Genomic DNA, 21335 nt, shown 5'->3' on the forward strand with positions numbered 1-21335 from the left:
CCTTCTCTCAGCCCCTGGCAACCATCATTCTACTTTCTGTCTTTATGAATTCCACTACTCTAGGTACCTCATATAAGTGGAATTATATAGTATTTGTCCTTTTGTGACTGGTTTATTTCACTTAGCATAATGTCCTCAGTGGTCATCCATGTTGTAGCATGTGTCAGTATTTCCTTCCTTTTTTTAAATTAATTTAAAAAATTCTTTTGGCCATGCCAAAAAAAAGATCCCACAGCATGCGGGATCTTAGTTCCCCAGCCAGGAATTGAACCCGCACCCCCTGCATTGGAAGCACAGTCTTAACCACTGCACTGCCAGGGAAGTCCTATTTTCCTTCCTTTTTTTTAAGACTGAAAAATATTCTGTTGTTTGTCTGTTCATCTCTTGATGGACACTTGTGGTGCTTCCACCTTTTGATTATTATGAATAATGCTGCTATGAACATGGGTATACAGATATCTTTTTGAGACCTTGCTTTCAATTCTTTGGGATATATATCCAGAAGTGGAATTGTTGGATCATATGGTAGTTCTTTTTTTTCATTCTTTGAGTAACTATTGTACTGTTTTCCATAGCGGTTGCACCATTTTACATTCCCATCAACAGTGTACAAGGGTTCCAGTTTATCCACATCCTTGCCAACACTTGTTATTTTGTATTTTTGTTTGTTTTGTTTTTTTGGATCATAGCCATCCTAATGGGTGTGAGGTAGTATCTCATTATGATTTTGACTTGCATTTCCCTAGTGATCAGTGATTTTGAACATCTTTTAATGTGCTTATTGGGCGTCATTGTATATATCTTCTTTGGAGAAATGTCTTTTCAGCCTTTTGCCGTTCTTTAATCAAGTTGTCCTTCTGTTGTTGAGTTACAGGAGAGTTCTTTTTCTATTCTGGATATTAATCCATTGCCAGATTTGTGATTTGCAATTATTTTCTCCCATTCCGTGGTTGCCTTTTCACTCTTGTTTATAGTGTCCTTTAATGGACAAAAGTTTTTAGTTTTGATGAAGTCCAATTTTGTTTTTTCTTTTGTTGCCTGTGACTTGTACTTTTTTAAGTCAAAATCTGTAAACATGCTTTTCGAGATAAGAAGTCTGACAGTAGGAGTTTTTCATTTTCAGTTGTCATTAAATGAATATATAGTATGTATCCCAAAACATTTTAGGCACCTGGTGACAAACTATCAAGTTTCTGAAGATGATTCAACTCCAACTCACCTATTCATGTTTTTACCATTTTAAAAGAGAAACTCTGATAGCTATTTTCTCCTTAGAATTAGAAGTTCTGTTGAGAAGTTGTAACATCTTTAAAGCCAGTAAATATAAATATTTTTCTGTCTTCATGATAATCAGTTACTGTTTGGTGTACAATACAATTTTTGGAAAAATGTATTTCAACATTGCTGTAAGAGACTCCAGTTGGAACCTGTAGTTGTATTCATTGAAGGAGTTTATTGAAGGGGGTATTCATTACATCACACAAGGATTTCTTCCAGTGGGAAATATTTTTTTAGCTTTAGTATCAGGAATAGACGGACTTCCCTGAGAAACTGGCTTGCTTTTATGTAATGAATATTTTTAACTGTGTACCTGATCCTGTTTTCCTCTTTATTAAGTTCTAGGCAATATACAGGCAGTGTTCGAGCTCCTCCCACACTTTAGCAAGTCTAATATTTTTCATTGGTATGAAGTTTTTGTATTACCATTATTTCTGGCTCCCATTTTATGACTAATTGTATTTTCCCTCAACCATATTTTTCTCATCTACTTTTTTTTTTAAACATCTTTATTGGAGTATAATTGTTTTACAATGGTGTGTTAGTTTCTGCTTTATAACAAAGTGAATCAGTTATACATATACATATGTTCCCATATCTCTTCCCTCTTGCGTCTCCCTCCCTCCCACCCTCCCTATCCCACCCCTCTAGGTGGTCACAAAGCACCGAGCTGATCTCCCTGTGCTATGCGGCTGCTTCCCACTAGCTATGTATTTTACGTTTGGTAGTGTATATATGTCCATGCCACTCTCTCACTTTGTCACAGCTTACCCTTCCCTCTCCCCATATCCTCAAGTCCATTCTCTAGTAGGTCTGTGTCTTTATTCCCATCTTACACCTAGGTTCTTCATGACCTTTTTTTTTTCTTAGATTCCATATATATGTGTTAGCATACAGTATTTATTTTTCTCTTTTTGACTTACTTTACTCTGTATGACACACTCTAGGTTCATCCATCTCACTACAAATATCTCAATTTCGTTTCTTTTTATGGCTGAGTAATATTCCATTGTATATATGTGCCACATCTTCTTTATCCATTCATCTGATGATGGACACTTAGGTTGCTTCCATGTCCTGGCTATTGTAGATAGAGCTGCAATGAACATTGTGGTACATGACTCTGTTTGAATTATGGTTTTCTCAGGGTATATGCCCAGTAGTGGGATTGCTGGGTCGAATGGTAGTTCTATTTTTAGTTTTTTAAGGAACCTCCATACTGTTCTCCATAGTGGCTGTATCAATTTACATTCCCACCAACAGTGCAAGAGGGTTCCCTTTTCGCCACACCCTCTCCAGCATTTATTGTTTCTAGATTTTTTGATGATGGCCATTCTGACTGGTGTGAGATGATATCTCATTGTAGTTTTGATTTGCATTTCTCTAATGATTAATGATGTTGAGCATTCTTTCATGTGTTTGTTGGCAATCTGTATATCTTCTTTGGAGAAATGTCTATCATCTACTTTTAATTTGTGTTATCCTGCTGAATTGTATGCGTGTGTGTGTGTGTGTGTAAACGACATACTTAAACCCCTTTTGATACAAAGTAAAATTTAAGTAAATGGATTTTAAAACAATGTCTTTAAAGTTTTAAATGGAAAATGGAAAGAATATTTTTGGCATAATGTCTTTCTGGTATGGTACAGACGATCACTTTGGGCACAATCCTAATTCCTTCTAATTTAGCATAGGCTTTAAAGGTAGAGATTTGGTGTCAGATGGACTTGGTTTTAGACTTAACCTTACTGTTTATTAAGCTGTGGGATCCAGGGCATGATCTCTAAATCTCAATTTTCTTATCTGTAAAATCAAGATAATGATATGTACTTCATAAGATTGTCCTACAAATTAAATGAGAAAATGTTTGTGAAGTCCTTAAAACAGTGCTTGGCACACAGCACAAAAATTAATGGAAGGTATTACTGTTTATCAGCACCAACTCTTCCATTTGGAAATAATGGAAAACTATTGCCAGCTTAGCATTTTCTAAAAGAAATTAGGACAGAGTAAATGAGAACAGACGCAGAAGAAAATTGACCTTACTTTTTCTATTTTATTTGGTTTTCTTGGGAATCCTTGTAAAAGAAATCATGTACTGTTTGTCGTAGAGGAACTGCTTGTTTGTAGAAGGAGGGTGACTGAAGGATGACATTGCAGAATATAAGGAAGAGGAGTTCTCAAGTCAGCATGTATTGTATTGGTTTCAGTGATATCTAAAAACTTGGCAGTGTTTCTCCTTTCATTCATTTGAATGCAGCTTCAGATCAAATGGCAACCAGGTACCCTATGATGTTCGATTCATCAGAGTATACTTACATGGAATTCATCCTTGGTAGTTTTAAATAATTTTTTCATGTACTTCTGGAAGAATATGATTTTATTAGCCACTGTCCTATGTTATCCTTTCTTCATTTTAATAACCGTATGTTTCTGTCTAGCTCCATTTATACCTCTTTCTTTTTGCAAGCATACAGATTATTGTTGAGGTCTGTTTTTCTCAATCTTGAAATGATCTGATGTAGTCAAAACAGACTGGACTTCCGAATCCTCTGAGACTAGGTTTTAGTCCTTGCTTTGCTGGTCAGTTACTGTGTACACTTAGGGAGTTACCTAATCTTGCAAATGGATAAATGGTAACATTATTCACCTTTAGGTCCTTTCACCATATATTCTTTAGTTCTTTCATGTCTAAACTTGGTATAACAATAGCCCCTTTGCTCGACATGGTACCTCCTTATCAACTCTCCATCCTCACCAGTATCATATACTCTCCTAAAGGAATATTCTATATGCAAGGCCTCTACTTTCTCACCCCTCATCTCCATGCTCTGGCTGGTTTCTGCTTTTACTATTATGATATTCTGGTTAAAGTCCCTGATAATCTCCTTATTGTCAAATTCAGAGTGGGCTTTGAATTCTGGCCGCCTGACCCAGAGTTTTCTCTTTTTTTTTAATATATTTATTTATTTATTTATTTTTGGCTGTGTTGGGTCTTCGTTGCTGCGCAGGCTTTCTCTAGTTGCGGCGAGCGGGAGCTACTCTTCGTTGTGGTGCGCGGGCTTCTCATTGCAGTGGCTTCTCTTGTTGTGGAGCACGGGCTCTAGGCGCCTGGGCTTCAGTAGTTGTGGCAGGTGTGACCCAGAGTTTTCTCTTACCACAGTCCTGTAACTGCTAGTCTTGAAACTTTTTTTTTTCTTCCGTTCGCCTTCATGACACCACACTTTTCTCATTTTTTACCATTCCTCTCTGGCTGTACTTCTTCAGTTTTTTTTTTTTTTTTTGCTTTTACATTTAGTTTTGTTCTAAATCTTCATTTCACTCTATTCATTTTCCCTAGTTAGCCAATTTTCTACCTATATACCAATGACTTTCAAATATATATCTCCAGAGCGGACCTTTATTTCTGACTGACTACTCTTCTTTGCTACCTGGCTGTCTGAAAGGAACTGTAATCCCAACACGTCCAGAACAGAGCCAGCTACTCTAAATGGCTTCTCCTTTGGTGTTTCCATTGTCTGTGAATAATGTCACCATTTATCCATTTCTGTAATCCAGAAAAGTAGACATCATCTTACTTCTTGTGGCCTGCTCTACCTCACACATCCACTCCAGCACCAAGTCCTGCACATTTTATCTTCTTTCCAATCTGTCTCTTCCTTTCTTGCCATCATCCTAGGACAAATTACTAGCATTTCATACTTAGATTATTTCAAATGTCACCCAACCTGCCTCCCTCTTGGCAGCCTCCAATTTGTTTATCATACTACAGCTGCAGTAATGTTCACAAAACACAAAACACTTTTAATGCTGCCTGTTTTAGACCCTTCAGTACCTTCTCATTGCTCTTAGAGTCATGATCAGGATTCTGAATATGGCCTACAAGACCCTGCATCGTCTTGCTCTGGCTCATCTCTTGAACCCCATGCTGCTCCATTCTCTTCCTCATCTCTGAATTTCAGTCACACAAACCTGTTCCAGTTATTTTAATATACGTGTTCCTTTTGTAGCACAGAGTCTTTGCATATGTCTTTCTTTTGCCTACACCGTCCCCTCTCTTCCTCCCCTTTGCCTAGTTAACAGTGTTTAAGCTTATAGATCATAGTACAGTCATTGATTCATCAAGGAAGCCATTCCTGACTTCTACCTCAGCTTAGGGTAAGTCTCCATTTTTGTTTCTCACGGTACAGTGTATTTTTTCCCTCGTAGTAGTTATCACAGCTTGTATTTATACATCTATTTTGGCAATTAAATGATTAATGTTTGTCTTCAGTATTATACTATAAACTTCATAAAGTCAATAGCCATGTCAGTTTTTGCCTGGCATTGATTCCTAGTGCCTAGCACATAGTAATCACTTCGGTAAATATTGATTAAATGAAGGAATGACTGAATATGTATCAGGTGCCCGCTGTGCTCAGTGTTGTGTGAAGTCAGTGATGCTACCCTTCAGGGCTCTATAATCTATTGGGAGAATAAGACACTAATAAGGAGGTTGTAAAAAATAGCATGGCTAATAAGTACCATAGTGTAAAATCCAAAGATATTAAGAGAAGAGGGATCCATCTGATTCGATGATCAAGACCTGACAGGATTTCAGCAACTAAATATGTAGAAGAGGATATTCTGGGTAACTGGGATCCCATGAAGGAAGCAGTTGAGTTGTTCAAGTTATCTGCAATGTAGGATATATGAATGTATGAGAGATAATGTTAGAAAGATAGGTTGGGACCTGAATTTGGAGGTCATTGAATGCCAGAATAAAAGATGAAAGGCTTAGATGTCCTTAAGCTTCCTTAAATAAACAGACAACAAATGTTTACCTACAAGGTTATAAAATGAAAGACGTTACTAATCCCTAGGTTTGCAACTAATTTCTTATGCTGTGTCTCCCTGTGATTCATATTAAAGTTGTTTTCTGTTAATAAAATATTTTTAGTAAGGACTATGAAGGCTTGAAAACAGAAAAACAGTTTCAGTTTTAGCTAAAACTGTCTCTGAAACTGCCTATTAATTTGGGGGACTAAGTGTGATCCTTGAAAAATATTGTATATGAATTCCTAAGTATGTAATAGCTCTAAGCTCCATGACAGTAGCAGGCAGTCTTTATTGAACATGTCTTTAAAATCATTTTAGACTTTGTTTTAAAAATTAAAACATGGAAGTGCAGAATAATTGTATAATACTCTAACAGTTTACTTCATCTTTACTTAAGAGCATTTAAAAGTTTGTGTAAGCTTCTGAAAAATCACTTTGAGAAAAACTGCTTGTCCAGCGGATTTACCATGTTCTGAATCAAAAACTTTAAAAATTACAAAATTATGAAACCATTCAAACATTGCTTTGTGTAATGTGCATTTTAAGGTTGCTATCTCAGATTACCATATCTCAGTATTTTAAAATTGAGCAGTTTTAAGCAACTTGATAGCATGTCTGCGGCTTTCTTTGCCCTCTTTAGTTGGCCTTGATGTAATAAATCACTGGAGATATTTTAAGTACTTCTTTTGTGAATGTTCTGGTTTGATATGTCGTAACAAAAACCTAATTTTTGTATACTCAAATCTATGTCATGTTCTTTACTGTTTCTGGCTTTGGTTTGATACAGAGCCCAATTTTCTTCTAGTACCTAGTTTTTATTTTTTTAATATTAAATCTTTAGTCTGTCTATTATATGTTTGGCACTGTCTCCTAGTTTCAGTGCTGACAAAGTTTTCTTTCTTACTTTTGCTTTCTTTTGGTCGTTTTCTAGGAGAGGGGAGTTTTTTTGTTTTGTTTTGTTTTGGTTTTGGCTGCGTTGGGTCTCCGTCACTGTGCACAGGCTTTCTCTAGTTGCGGCGAGCAGGGGATACTCTTCGTTGCGGTGCGTGGCTTCTCACTGCGGTGGCTTCTCTTGTTGCGCAGCACAGGCTCTAGGAGTGCGGGCTTCAGTAGTTGCAGCATGGGGCTCAGTAGTTGCGGCATGCGGGCTTAGTTGCTCCGTGGCATGTGGGATCTTCCCAGACCAGGGATCAAACTCCTGTCCCCTGCATTGGCAGGCGGATTTTTAACCACTGTGCCACCAGGGAAGTCCCTAGAGGGGAGTTTTAAAGCAGATATTTCTCTGAAATTCCTTTTAAAGTTGCCTGGCATTTAAAACCTGCTCTGGTTTAAAATGAAGAACCAGAAACAGATTGTAAAAAGGCTGAATTGTTTTGCAAAATGGAACAATTGACATATTACCATCCAGTCACCCAGTCAAGATTTGTTTTTTAGTCTCTGTCTTAAAGACAACATTAAGTTTTTCGAGAAAAAAGTTAGGTTTGAGGAGAAGAGTAGAAATGGTGATGATCAGTATAGTGGGGCTTGGCCATCTAAGAAGTCTTCTAAAGACCACAGGCACTGATTGATTTTCTACTGCATCAGTCTGCACACCCTACATCATATACAGCTTCTTAGAGAGAATTCTGTTTATAGTCTCTCAGCTCTGCCAATTAGCAGCATGGAGTCTTTTCAAAGGTAGTTAAATGCATGAATGCACACTGCCCCAAAGTTAGTAGCAGGTACTTACTAAATAGTGGCTGAATGGATTGCTGGAAACATTATTCCCTGGTCTGGGTCTTTTATATCAGACACTACGATAAAATGATATCAGAAGGGAAATTTCTTCAACTGAAATTTTAGTTTAATAGTGTTTTCCAAATGTTATATAACCTGTAGTTCATTTATAATTTTTTTAATTTTAATTTTTTAAATTAGCAGAGTAAAATTGACTTTGGGGGCATTACAGTTGTATGAGTTTTTTTTTTGGTATGAGTTTTAATATGTGTATAGATTTACGTTACCAACACCACAATTGAGACACAAAACTGTTTCTTCACCCCAGAAAACTCCCTCCTTCCTGCTTTATAGTCACAACCTCTTCATATTCCCAATCCTTGGCAACTACTGATCTGTTTTCTGCTGCAATAGTTTTGTCTTTTTCACTACGTAATATAAATTGGATCATTCAGTAACCCCTTTCAGATTGGTCATTTTCATTCAGCATAATACTCTGAGCTCCATCCAAATTATTGTGTATGTCAGTAGCTCCTTTTTAATTGCTAAGTGGTATTCCATGGTATGGTTGCTCCACAGTTTGTTATTCTTGTTCACATTATTTCCCATTTGTTAAAGCAGATATTGCATAATTTTTGTTGGAATTTAGAATTATCTAGTGGCATAAATGCTTTTGAAGAAAAGTTTTTCTTATTTTTTTTGGTTGAACAAAATATAAATTTGAATATAGTAAAAAGCAGAGCAAAGAGTAAATACACCTTTACTTACTAAGTAAGAGTGATGGCCAGCTTATTGCTGAATTTGATCAAGAATTTACATGGCTATATCATCCCAGAACTATATGGGAATTGTTAAAACAAATTTTATCTGCATGGGTTCTAGAGCAAAATCTCATGTTTCTAGAATGCTCCAGGAATTTGATTTATTAGATATGCTAGGTATCTGTTAAGTAGCCTATATATTGTTGTAGTTTGGTCAGTTTTCCACTAATTAGAATACAGTAAAATTCTCTTAGTGCTGAAACACTACTGAATATAATTTCATCCTTTTTAGATGATTTAGGAGGTACCACAAGATCTTAAATGTGAATTATCTTTTGCTAGATCATTTATCATTTTATACTATCCTATGTGTAGAAGAAAAAGATGGTCATATGAGCTTTCTGGCTGTTTATATTATAGAAAATGCTTGTATTTTCTATAGTAGATGTTGCAATTAACAAAATAACATCCAGGACCAAAAAAAAAGTTTTAATAGTTAAAAATTTTTTTAAAGATCTTTGAATTTTAACCTTTTGGCAGGAGGGGTTCTTGAAGTTTTTGAATCAGGAAATGGCTTGATCGAAGAGTGTTTTTAGAGATCTGACTGTGATAGACTGGACAGACTGATGCCGGGGGAGCAACTGGGAATCAGGGCAGGCTGTATACAGCGTGAGTAAGCTGGTGACAGTGTGATCAGAAATGAAAGGACAGAGCAAGAGCTATTTTGAATGAATAAATTATGTTTCTCACTAAGTGACAAGATAAGGGATTAAACTGGGAAGTCATCATAAATGGCTCTGAGACTGGAAAAATGGTGGTAGAAATAAAGAACTAAGTGGAAAAATGGTGGTAGAAATAAAGAACTAAGTTGCTTATAGGAAGATTGAGATTGGAAATGGGGCAATTGAATCAGGTGTTACCCATCATTGTTGATCTTAGCAAAAAGCAGTGTCAGTGAAACGAGGGGGCCGAAAACTAGATTAAAAGTAAAATATTCTGCCTTGAATTATCATTCATGTATTAGAGTAAGCAAAAGGATATTGGACTGATGCATGTTTGTCTTAATAACTTCCTAACCTTATTTTGCAGAAGTGGGACATAGGTCCTCACAAACCTTCATATGTCAATCTTTGTTCTTCACAGTGAATCATGAGTGGCAATAGAACTCTAAAGAAATTACCTTTTTTTTTTGCTATAAACATCAGAGAGTGTTCTGTTTTTAGATGAGAGCACGTGTTGTGTATAAAATGATGTAGAAAGTAAAATTTCCTGGAGTCGGGATAGAGTCATCCTCTAACGTCAATTTTAAGTGGGTTTTTAAGATTTTGAATGTTAAATATAATAATTTGTATATTCTACTCTACTTCCACATTATAATGGATTTATGTATTTATTTTACTCCATCTTCTGTAATATCATTGGTTTACTGAAAATTTATACATCCTTAGGCTATCTCTCAGATATCATCATCATTTTGTAAATGTTTCATTATTTTTGGAACCTCTTTCTAGAGCTTTGATTATGTTCATTCCTTTCCCTGCAGATGGAAGAAAGCAGTATAATTTACTGAGAAAGAGACATGTCATAGTAATGATTCCAAGCCTTCCTTTTGATTGTTTTAGTGTATAGTTTGTTTAATATTTCAGTTGACGAAAGTGCATGATTGTCTTCAAGGTAAATTTGTGTGGTTTAAAGTATGGATCAACGCACTTTCTGTACATTTTCTTAAGAACAAATAGGTAGGAATTTGTATGTGGATGTTATAAATTTTACTTATAATTATTTAGAACATCAACAAGAGAGGGTAAAATTTGGTGGTACCTAAGGAAAGAATTCATGCAACATTAAAGCTTAAAATCTTAGGAAAATGGGATGGATAATAATATTTTAAAAATCTGGTATATATTAGTTCTCATTTTATCTACTTAATAAATGTTACAGTGTTGAAGACTAGACACATAATCACTAAAGAACTTCTCCTTCTTGAAAATGGTATAGTTCTACTTTAAATAAAACAGTGTATGAGTGACGGGAGTTTAAATGATCACATATGTGTTGCATAGATCCTAGAATCATGAGGTTCAGACCTTTAGTCCAATTTTGTAATGTATTCATTTTTGTGATTTTTGTAGGTTACTCTTTCTGGACCATATTTTCTCCATACACAGATGTGAGGTGTTGCTTTTGACCTTTCAGTCAAAACAACAACTCTAAAATATTATAAGGTCATTGATTACTTATAATTCAGTTGAGAAAAAAAAATATATCGTTCATATGGTTCATAAATACATATATTGACATAAAGTGACATTATTGTGATTGTATTATAATACCCTAGCTGCATATTTGCCATATATTTTACATTTTAAATAGAGGAGCCAAGATACTTCCTATATTATGGGCTAATATACCTTGATAATTAAATTAGGCAGCAATTAAGGTGATACAGGATAAGTCTCTCTTCCTTATTTCTACCTGGCCAGTTAGTATGTGACTTGGTCTGTAACCTTAATAATGATGCTGTCTTTGATGCCCTAGGAAATCCTTTATCATTCCTTTACATAGAGGAATTGTAAGAAAAATCAACTCAAAATAATAACAGTCTATCTCATATTATTCTGCAGTGTATCAAGACATGAGTGCTTCAAAATGCCATGTACCAAACGTTCTTTTGCCCCTCTAATTTTAGATTTAGCTCTTATTTAAAATGTTCCTTTTTTCCTGAAACTAGCACAACATTGTAAATTAACTATACTCCAAAGAAATTTTTTAAAAAAAGAAAAAATAGTTCCCTTTTTGCTCTGACCAGGTTATATAGCATAAAATTAAATGTCTATTAATTTATTCAGTTTACACTTATTGAGCATTAGTCAGTGTCAGTCACTGTGCTCTAAGCCCTGGGTTCTCCAAATTCAGAAGACACAGTGCCCAGCTTCAAGGAATTTCCAGTCTATTTGTTGGGCACACAGACATGGGAACAAAGAATTATAATGTGGGCATTGTTGTGATGGAGGTCTGTAGAGTGGTAGATTGGGAAGTGTGGACGGTGTCTGAAATGAGTCTGTATAGGAAGGCAAGGTCCAGGTCAGGGAGGGCCTTGAACACTATATAAAGTAGTTCAGATTTTGTTCTGTCATAAATATGAGGAAACAATGAACATTTTTTAACATCTTTTTTGGAGTATAATTGCTTTACAATGGTTAGTTTCTGCTTTATAACGAAGTGAATCAGCTATACATGTACATATATCCCCATATCTCCTCCCTCTTGCGTCTCCATCCCACCCTATCTCACCCTTCTGGGTGGTCACAAAGCAGCAAGCTGATTTCCCTGTGCTATGCGGCTGCTTCCCACTAGCTATCTATTTTACATTTGGTAGTGTATATATGTCCATGTCCATGCCACTCTCTCACTTCGCCCCAGCTTACCCTTACCCCTCCCCGTGTCCTCAAGTCCATTCTCTACATCTGTGTCTTTATTCCTGTCCTCCCCCTAGGTTCTTCAGAACCATTTTTTTTTAGATTCCATATATATGTGTTAGCATACTATATTTGTTTTTCTCTTTCTGACTTACTTCACTCTGTATGACAGACTCTAGGTCCATCCACCTCACTACAAATAACTCAATTTCGTTTCTTTCTATGGCTGAGTAATATTCCATTGTATATATGTGCCACATCTTCTTTATCCATTCATCCGTTGATGGACACTTAGGTTGCTTCCATGTCCTTGCTATTGTAAATAGAGCTGCAATGAACATAGTGGTACTTGACTCTTTTTGAATTATGGTTTTCTCAGGGTATATGCCCAGTAGTGGGATTGCTGGGTTGTATGGTAGTTCTATTTTTAGTTTTTTAAGGAACCTCCGTACTGTTCTCCATAGTGGCTATATCAATTTACATTCTCACCAACAGTGCAAGAGGGTTCCCTTTTCTCCACACCCTCTCCAGATTTTAATGTTTGGAGATTTTTTTGATGATGGCCATTCTGACCAGTGTGAGTTGATACCTCATTGTAGTTTTGATTTGCATTTCTCTAATAATTAATGATGTTGAGCATCCTTTCATGTGTTTGTTGGCAGTCTGTATATCTTCTTTGGAGGAATGTCTATTTAGGTCTTCTGCCCATTTTTGGATTGGGTTGTTTGTTTTTTTGATATTGAGCTGCATGAGCTGCTTGTATATTTTGGAGATTAATCCTTTGTCACTTGATTCATTTGCAGATATTTTCTCCCATTCTGAGGGTTGTCTTTTCATGTTGTTTATGGTTTCCTTTGCTGTGCAAAAGCTTTTAAGTTTCATTAGGTCCCATTTGTTTATTTTTGTTTTTGTTTCCATTTCTCTAGGAGGTGGGTCAAAAAGGATCTTGCTGTGTGAACATTTTTGAGGTAGAGAATGATATCGGAATTTTTATGTTGGGGAAGATGGAGAGGATAATGACTAGCAGCAGGAAAACTGTAAAACTGTTTTAGGCCAACTGTTTGTGGCCTGATTTAGAAAGATGGCAGTGGAGAACGAGAGGAAAGGATATATATATATATAAATGATGTTTCGGAGGACCAATTGTTCAGACATGGAGATTGGTTGGATGCAGGGATATAAGGAAGATAGATAAATCTAAGATGGCTCCCATGTATTTAGTCTTTATACTGGGATAGATGGTGGTGCCATTCATTGAGACAGTGAATGCAGCAGAGACTCCTCTGGAGGGGAAAATGAGTTGTGTTGTGGCATGTTACGATGTGTAGATTTGTAGGTCTGGCATTCATGAGAGAGATCTGAAATGGAAGTATGAGGTATTAGATTGCAGTTGAAGACATGGGCATGGATGAGATTGTTCAGTTAGAATGTAAAGAGGAGAGGTAAGGGGGTCAGGAATGGGTCCCTGGAGTGGAGAGCAACAATATTTTAGGACAGTTGGAGAAAACATCCTGAAAGGGTACAGAGAACGAATGGACAGAGAGAACCAGGAAAGAGTGATGTGCATATACCAATGGAAGGTGAAAGAAAGGTAGTGTAGAGAGACTACAGGGTAACTCAAGTTACTTCAAGAAAGTTTGAAAAGACAATAAGGACATGTGTGGCCTGGTACTAAACTATCCTATCAGGAACCAGGTGGCTTTTAGGAGTGTCTCTTTTCTTCTCTCAGTGGCTACATAATTTCTGTTATGGGACTTTGCTTCCCTTTGCACAATTGTTGTAACCTTGTCTCTGCTTTCTCTACTTGCTTATCATTTCCGCTCTGTCATAATTTCAACTGGATCGTTGCCCATTATGGCCTTTCGTCTCCCTCCTTGACATATAATCAAGACCTTTTAGATTTCGTGATTGCCTCATTTTCTTGGTATTCCTTACTTAAAAATCTGGAGAGAAGTAATCTTGTTAGTCCAGTTCATCATTTATATCAGGTCATTTCATAGGTGATTGAAGCCACCCAATCTGTAGCCTGGCCAATCACTTATGAAGTACCCTGAGTAATCTTGAAAAACGTATCCACTGTGGATTTCCATTTTTGGATCTGGGTAAATTCCAAATAATGGTGGATTAAGGAGTGCATTATAGGTGAGGAAATAAAGGTGTAAGGGGTTTGGTTCTGAAGGGAGTAACAGACTGGTGGCGAACACAGGATCAAGGAAATCAAGGAAATGTTTTTGTTTTATTTTGTTTTTTTTAAGATGGCAGAGGTTTGAACAAAGGAGTCAATAAGAAAGAAATGGTTGAAATAGAGCATTTAATTTTTTAATTGTTCAAGTAGTGTTAAGGTGGCAGAAGATTCCAGAGCAGAGGAAGATTGATTAGCCTTGTATAGAAAGAAGGGTACCTCTCCCTCTGAAAGAAGAAAGGAGGAGTGGGGTGCAGATAAATTTGGAAGTAGGAGAACCTGCCCATTAGCACATTTTGAGAAACAGGCAGCGAAGAGAACTGCTGAGAAGAGAGGTAAAGACTGGCAGTAGCTGCTGAGGAAAATTCAAATAGGAGCCTAACAGCTGGGATATGAGGAAGTGATTTTTTTTTCCCCAGTGAAGCCCATATATAGGTTGAGGAAAGGTGGATGATTGAACTAGTCCAGAGCTGAAATGGACTTAACTTGTGACTGGGTAGGAGTTAATGCTTGTTTTATTATTTTTTTTAATTTGTTTGGTTCAACTCTCTTTTTTTCTTCATTCTGGTCTTCCGTATTTTTCTTTTGCAGGTCTTGATGACTGTTTGCAGCAGTATATTAAGAACTTTGAGAGGGAGAAGATCAGTGGAGACCAGCTGCTGCGCATTACACATCAGGAGCTAGAGGATCTGGGGGTCAGCCGCATCGGCCATCAGGAACTGATCTTGGAAGCGGTTGACCTTCTGTGTGCACTGGTAAGGACATCATAAAACTGGTGGGAAGGGAAACTTTGCTTTTCTTTCCTGTTTTCTTTCCTTTAAAAATTTTTTCCTTAAAATTTTTTTGTTTCTTCTCCTTCAAGCAGAAAAAAAAGATCCCCTCATTATCAGCCAACTGGATGTGGTGATATTTTCCTCCTTCATTGAATTTGATGCACTATGCAGGACCAAATTACAAATTAAAGGGGCTTATTAACTCAATCGGTGACATTTTATTTAACTACTTGAAAAACTACTTGAAAACTCACCAAGGGAGTTGTCACAGAAGCATTTGGGATGTACGATTGCATACAATCAGTTATAAAGTTCATTTCCTTCTAAAAGTTTTGCTTTAGTATCCCAAATATTAAGTAATCCTATTTTAGAAAAACCATCCTTAAAATAATTAAATTATTTTAGTGTTCTTTGTGTATACATCAATGAAAATTGAATATTGTACATTATATGTCTACTTTTGTGTGTTAAAAGAGCAGTGCCTTGTCAGACAAGGGAAATCAATGTGAAAAGAATCCTGCAAGATTCTGATAGTACATTAGATATTCTGAGAGGAACATAGACTTTTTTTTCCCATGTTAGGTAAGATGACACTAACATGACTGGGGCTAGAGCCACAGTGAAAAAGAACATGAGTCTTATAATAATATGGGATTGAAATTTGACTCAGTCAATTACTGACATTTGTGTGCAAGTCATTTCACCATAGCCTTAGTTCTTTTTTAAAAAATAGAGATAATATTAACTACCTCTTGGTATTGGTGTGAAAAGCAAAGGAGATAATGTTTGAATAGTGCCTAATTCTGTGCCTGGCACACAGTAGGCATTCACTAAGTAGTCACTATTATTAAGATGATTAATAATAAATGTGTAGATAATTAAATGTAATTCAGTAATCAGTACAGTCAGCACTGTGTGTGACAGATGTAAGTTCTAGTTCCTGCCATCTTGAAAAGCCTAGTGGGGGGAGAGTGACATATAAATAATCACAATATTATAGTATAATTACTAAAATAAAAGTATGGGCTGAGTATTAGGGGCACAGAAGTTTTGACTAAGATAAATGGGTTCATATTGCAAAAGAGGTGATCTTTAACAGCCTAGTGGAGGATGAGCATGTGTTCTAAGAGGTGGAGGAACAGAGGGAAGGAATTTCCAGGTAGATAAAACAGCATATACACAGGCACACAGAATAAGGAGCATGCCTGGTGTGTATGAAAAATGATAAACTATTTTCCCACCAAAAATAAGTGGGAAATAGTGGCCTAAAATTAGGCTTTAAAAGATAGAATAGGGCCAGACTGTAAAGTACCTTAATATCCTGATAAGAGATGAATACTTCTTCATCTGGGCACTGGAGGACTATGCAAGAATGATCAAATACTTGCTTTAAAAAGGTAACTGATGGTGGTGAAAAGGGTGGAGTGGATTGGACATAGAGTGAAGACAGGGGAACAATTAGGAGATGTTTAAAATAATCTACTTAGGCTATGAATAGGGCTTAAACTAAGGATGTGCAACAAGAATACAGAAGATCTGGTGACTAGGAGTAGTGAGTGAGATAAAGGAAGCTGAGGAAGATTCCATCTTATTTGCTGCAGAGATAGAGTAGAAGATCTTCCAATAATGAAGATAGGCAATAGCAGCAAGAATAGATTTAGGAGGGAATATAAATTGAGTTTTGGATTTGTTGAATTTGAGGCATCTCTGTGTTATCCAGAAAGAAATACTCATCAGACAATTGAATTTCTGAATTTAGAGCTAAGAAGTGGCTGAAGATAGAGATTTGGGAGTCTCAAGTATATAGGGATTGAATCCATAGATAGAGAGATCACCCAGGAAGGGCCTGTAGAATATAAAGAACAAAGGACACAACTTGACACTCCAGCTGGGAAGGAAGAAGGGTAGCCTTCAGAGGAGACTTACGGAGTAGTCAGAGAAGCATGAAGACAACTATGAAAGAGTTGTCACAGAAGCAATGGGAACTGTTATTTTCATTAAGGAACACCAATAATGTCATCAAATTTCACTAAAAGCCAATAGAATAAGCAAGGGGAAAAGAACTGATTGAAAATAGTTTTTGAAGAATCTGAAACCAGATTGGTTGAATAGTACCTCCCACTTACACATTTCAGTCTAACCCTAATTGTCCTTTCCTCAGAGATATTGCCTGATCACTCCCTCACCCTGGCCTGGTCTAAAATTGGCCCCCCACTCTTCCTCTCTTTCTTAACCCTCATCTCATTTCATAATTATATACTTGTGTGTGTATTTATTAGTTTAATGTCTGTTTCTTCTGCTAGACTACAAGCTATGTGGGAAAAGTGACATTGCTTATTGAACACCTAGTGTGTAGCACAAATGCCTGGCAATAGTAGATGCTGAATAAACGTTTTTTGAAAGTGGTGATGAAAGAGACTTGACATATTTTTCACATGATAATTTGGGGATCTTCTTGTTTCCTTATTCCTGAGATAAAAGAAATTAATTCAGACCAGAGCATGCACTTGCACTCTCCCGTATCTGAATCAGATTGCAGAAATCATGCCTGAAATAAAAGCTAGTACTCAGGGTAAGGTAAGAGTCCACAGTGTTTTTGCATACTGGTCTCCAAATATGAGTCAGAATCGCTATGAAGGTACAATATAAGTGGCTTGGAGATGGGTATCTGACCTAGAAGTCCCCTATTTGCCACATCTTCTATAATAGTAAAGTTGAGTGTGTCACAGCTTGAAGTCTAGAGTGTATGTGTCATAAGCAGGGCTTCTCTTAGATGAACCACTCACATGCTGAGCTCCACCCTGCCACTTTGAAGAAGGAAGTAAGATTGGTGATTACGGTACTACCTACAGATAGTCTAGACCTGTAGACTTTGGAGTTTGGCCTGGGATAAGCTCTGCTGACCTAGACTTACTTAAAAGGATGGTATCAGAGATACAGACCACTGCCGAGCAGTTCTGGATTTAAGCAGCATAGTGTTGCATCATTTTCTTGGGAAAAAGTAAATCAAAACATTAAATTCATTCTTTCTATGTTTATTCCCCAAGGAGGTCAAATATTAAACTTCCTTTTCACTGCTTCCTAATGGCTATACATCAACATGTTAAAAGTGCACATATCTTACAGTTTATGCACCAGATGTTTTCCAGTGAATATAAAGCAAATTTCTGAGCAGTGAATTCTGATTTACTTCTACATGCCGTTATAAAATCAGGAGGTGACATCCCTCTTCAGCAAGCTGAGCATCAGGAGTTGTGCTGTCGGCAATGGGGAACTATGTTTTGTCTCTTCAAAACTGTAATGTCTCTACTGACTCTTCTACTTTTTCCTACATCTACTGTATTTATTTATTCTTTTAACAATTATATATTCATACTCATACAGTGCTACCACAGGGAATACAAAGATTAAAAAGGCATAGTCTGTGCTCTTAAGATGTATACAGTCCAGTAAAGACAACAGTCATTAAAAGATAATATAGATTTATTTTTAAAATCCCAGGGGAGTGCAGAAGGAGATGGTGAACACTACTGAGGGATCCAGGAACTGTAAGTGGGATTTGCATTGGGACTTGCAGGATGCGTAAATGTTTGCCAGATAAAAAAGTTGGAGAAAAGTTATCTAGGCAGAAGAAATATGTGTAAAGACAGAATTGTGAAAGAGTATGCAGTGATCAGAGAAAAATAAGAATTTTGATTTAGCTGCTGCAGAGTGGGAAGTGATGGGAAGAATGTCACCTTACACTTTGTATCACATTATAATTCTTTGCTTAGGTTTTTTGGTCCTTGATATGCTTTCTGCCTAGTGATTAGCAAGTAGAGGATATTCAATTAATGTTATCTTACTGAATGAAGTTATCTGCCTTTCTCCAGAGAACTGTAATTTTTTTCTCTTGCCGACACAGCCTCAGACTCTGAAGTTTCTGTTCCTAAAATAAGGAAGACACAGAAAAATTACCAAATTCCTTTGTTTTTCTTGAGCAGTGGAATATTTTCATCTGCCTTGTCTTGAAATTAGTCCTGATGGGGAATAAATGTTATGGCAGCTGTTGAAAATCAAAGGTTTATTTAGTAACTTGTTCATTCATGCAACATATATTTATTAAGCACCAACTATACTGTTTGTACCATGTTATCCTAGAAAGAAATAAGCTTTTCATGATTTGGAGTTATATTAACTCTTTCAAGCTGTTATGCTACCATTTGGTGTGCTTCAATAGAGAGCACCTTGTATTAACTAAAATAGTAAAGCATAAATAAAATACATATAGTTTAATGTATAGCCCTTAATTTATGTTTTGACAGTGCACCTTTTATTGAGAAGTACAAGTGAATCATTTATGACAGGATAAGAACAGTTTGCATTTCATTCTTCATATACTTTTCATGTAATAGGTATTTTGTAGGAAAAAATTGATGCCTGCCATTGCTAGGATTTGTTTCTTTGCAACATAATTGCTTGGTTCATTCATCTCAAAATAATTCATTTCTAAAAAAAATTCATTAAAGCAATCTTTTTAGGACTCACACATATTTATAAAGCAAAGTATTATAAAACCTAAACACCTGCTACATGATGCATTCAAATTAAGAGCTCTGAATAAAATAGCATTGACATTGTAAAATACATGGTGCCAATATTTCCAGTTAAGTGTTTAGTGAGAATTTGCCACTAGTGAGGGAGCCAGCTCGATTTTCTCAAATGTTGTTTCTTTCTTTCATGTGCTTTTGCATGCGTATAACTGAGAGAAGAACAGTAGAAACTTAGCATCAGTTCCTTAAGATTAGACTGGCTATGTTGAATCAGTGTGGAGTCACACCTGGTTCCTGGCATGAATGTTACTGACCACATAGGTAACATATAGGATAAAGAAAATCGCTAAGTACATTTCATGTCCAAGCTTTTGTTTACTTGATGTAGTCCTTTCTGTACCAATAGTAATGCCTAGTTGTCCCATGCATATCCAGTAAAAAGCAAGTCTGTAGTGAATAAACCTGCATTTTTAAAAAGTTGAGACAGTACTTCTCATCTGCATACCTTTGGCCCAAAGCAAAGGGGTGCTTCATATACTTGTTGCTTCTTTACATGGTAGGCAGGGGAGTGTGATTTACTGGTGACTTAGTGAGTCACAACAAACCGTCCACTTTCATGAAGGAAAACGCAAAAAGATATCTCTGTGTTGTCAGTAATTGATTTTGAGCTACTTAGAACTGAGAACTGTGATGATGAAAATTAACTTGAGAGATCAACTAATCCATCTCTTTTGTTCAAATAGTATCACACAGACACTGTTATATACAGAGAAGCTTCTAACCTATTTTTGTACTCTTCTAGAATTCTTAAATGCTTTTGAATTATTGATTTAACTAGTTATATTTGTTAACTAGAATAAGTTTTAAGAATTTCCTCTACTACGCATTTTTTGTCTCTTCTCGCTACTGGATTCCTCTGTGGCCTGTATTTTTTACCTGAAATTCCTCCATACAGGGTATTTATTTAGTAGGCTTCCAAGTTAGGAGACCTCAGGGTATCTTACCAGGTTTTGTCCAGAAGATTTTTCTATTCTCTAATTCTTGAGTTGTATTTTTTTTAATGTAATGCTATCTTAAATTTTGGAATCTTCAAAGTATTTTTACTTTGCCTTCAGATTTTTATGAGAAGATCTGTATTCTTTTAAAATCATTTTTACCTTTTCTAATAAAATATTTGAGATGGTAATATAAGAAGAGATAATTTAAATGAATCTTTTGTCGGGGCTACTGGCTACAGAGTGCAAGTTATGTTACCAGGTTGACTGATTAGGTTCCTCACTAATAAACTATTTAAATTTGAGTTTCTCTGAGAAATTTTTATAATTTGTTTGTAAACAAATATTTTCTCATTAAAATCATTAATACACAAAAATGAAAAGGGCAGACACTGTTGTACTTAAGGGAAAATGCTTTAACACAGGGAAAAACTTCTGAAAATACTTTCAAGTACTTCAGAAGTATCATTTTCAGTTTAGTTGATATAAGTTATCTAGTCATTATCTAGTCATTAGAGAATATCTCTTATAAGAGGATACGTGCTGGATAAAATCTCCCAAATGTTTCACAAATAATCCATGCTCAGATGCAATATAATTTGAATAGAATGTTGTTTTATTTGTGTAAACCAAACCTTTTAACTTGAGAGACGATTGCAATTCAAATTTAGCGGTGAATATATAATATACTATGTTTTTTAAAAAACAAATCCGTGGCTCCAAAACAGTGTTCTTTTAGTAAAAATGTAAATTCTCAGCAAAGAACAATCAGATTTTTATCACTATTAAATCTTTAGTGGTAACATACATAACTTGCTATTAATGTTTATGCATCCAAATCTTCCTCTACGCCCTCCTTCT

At 36.1% G+C, this 21335-nt stretch overlaps 1 protein-coding gene across 11 annotated transcripts in view; it reads left to right on the forward strand.

The window, feature by feature from the left end:
* The window catches only part of CNKSR2 (connector enhancer of kinase suppressor of Ras 2), a 258260-nt gene that overhangs the window by 38532 nt on the left and 198393 nt on the right, over nt 1-21335 (forward strand). For all 11 annotated transcript variants that reach the window (XM_049704702.1, XM_049704705.1, XM_049704701.1 and 8 more), the window contains one exon: nt 14766-14929. In XM_049704702.1, the coding sequence (XP_049560659.1) occupies nt 14766-14929 (164 nt within the window). The remainder of the gene's footprint in view (nt 1-14765; nt 14930-21335) is intronic.

The sequence above is a fragment of the Orcinus orca genome, chromosome X (assembly GCF_937001465.1).
Source record: "Orcinus orca chromosome X, mOrcOrc1.1, whole genome shotgun sequence".
NCBI classification, from domain to species: domain Eukaryota; kingdom Metazoa; phylum Chordata; class Mammalia; order Artiodactyla; family Delphinidae; genus Orcinus; species Orcinus orca.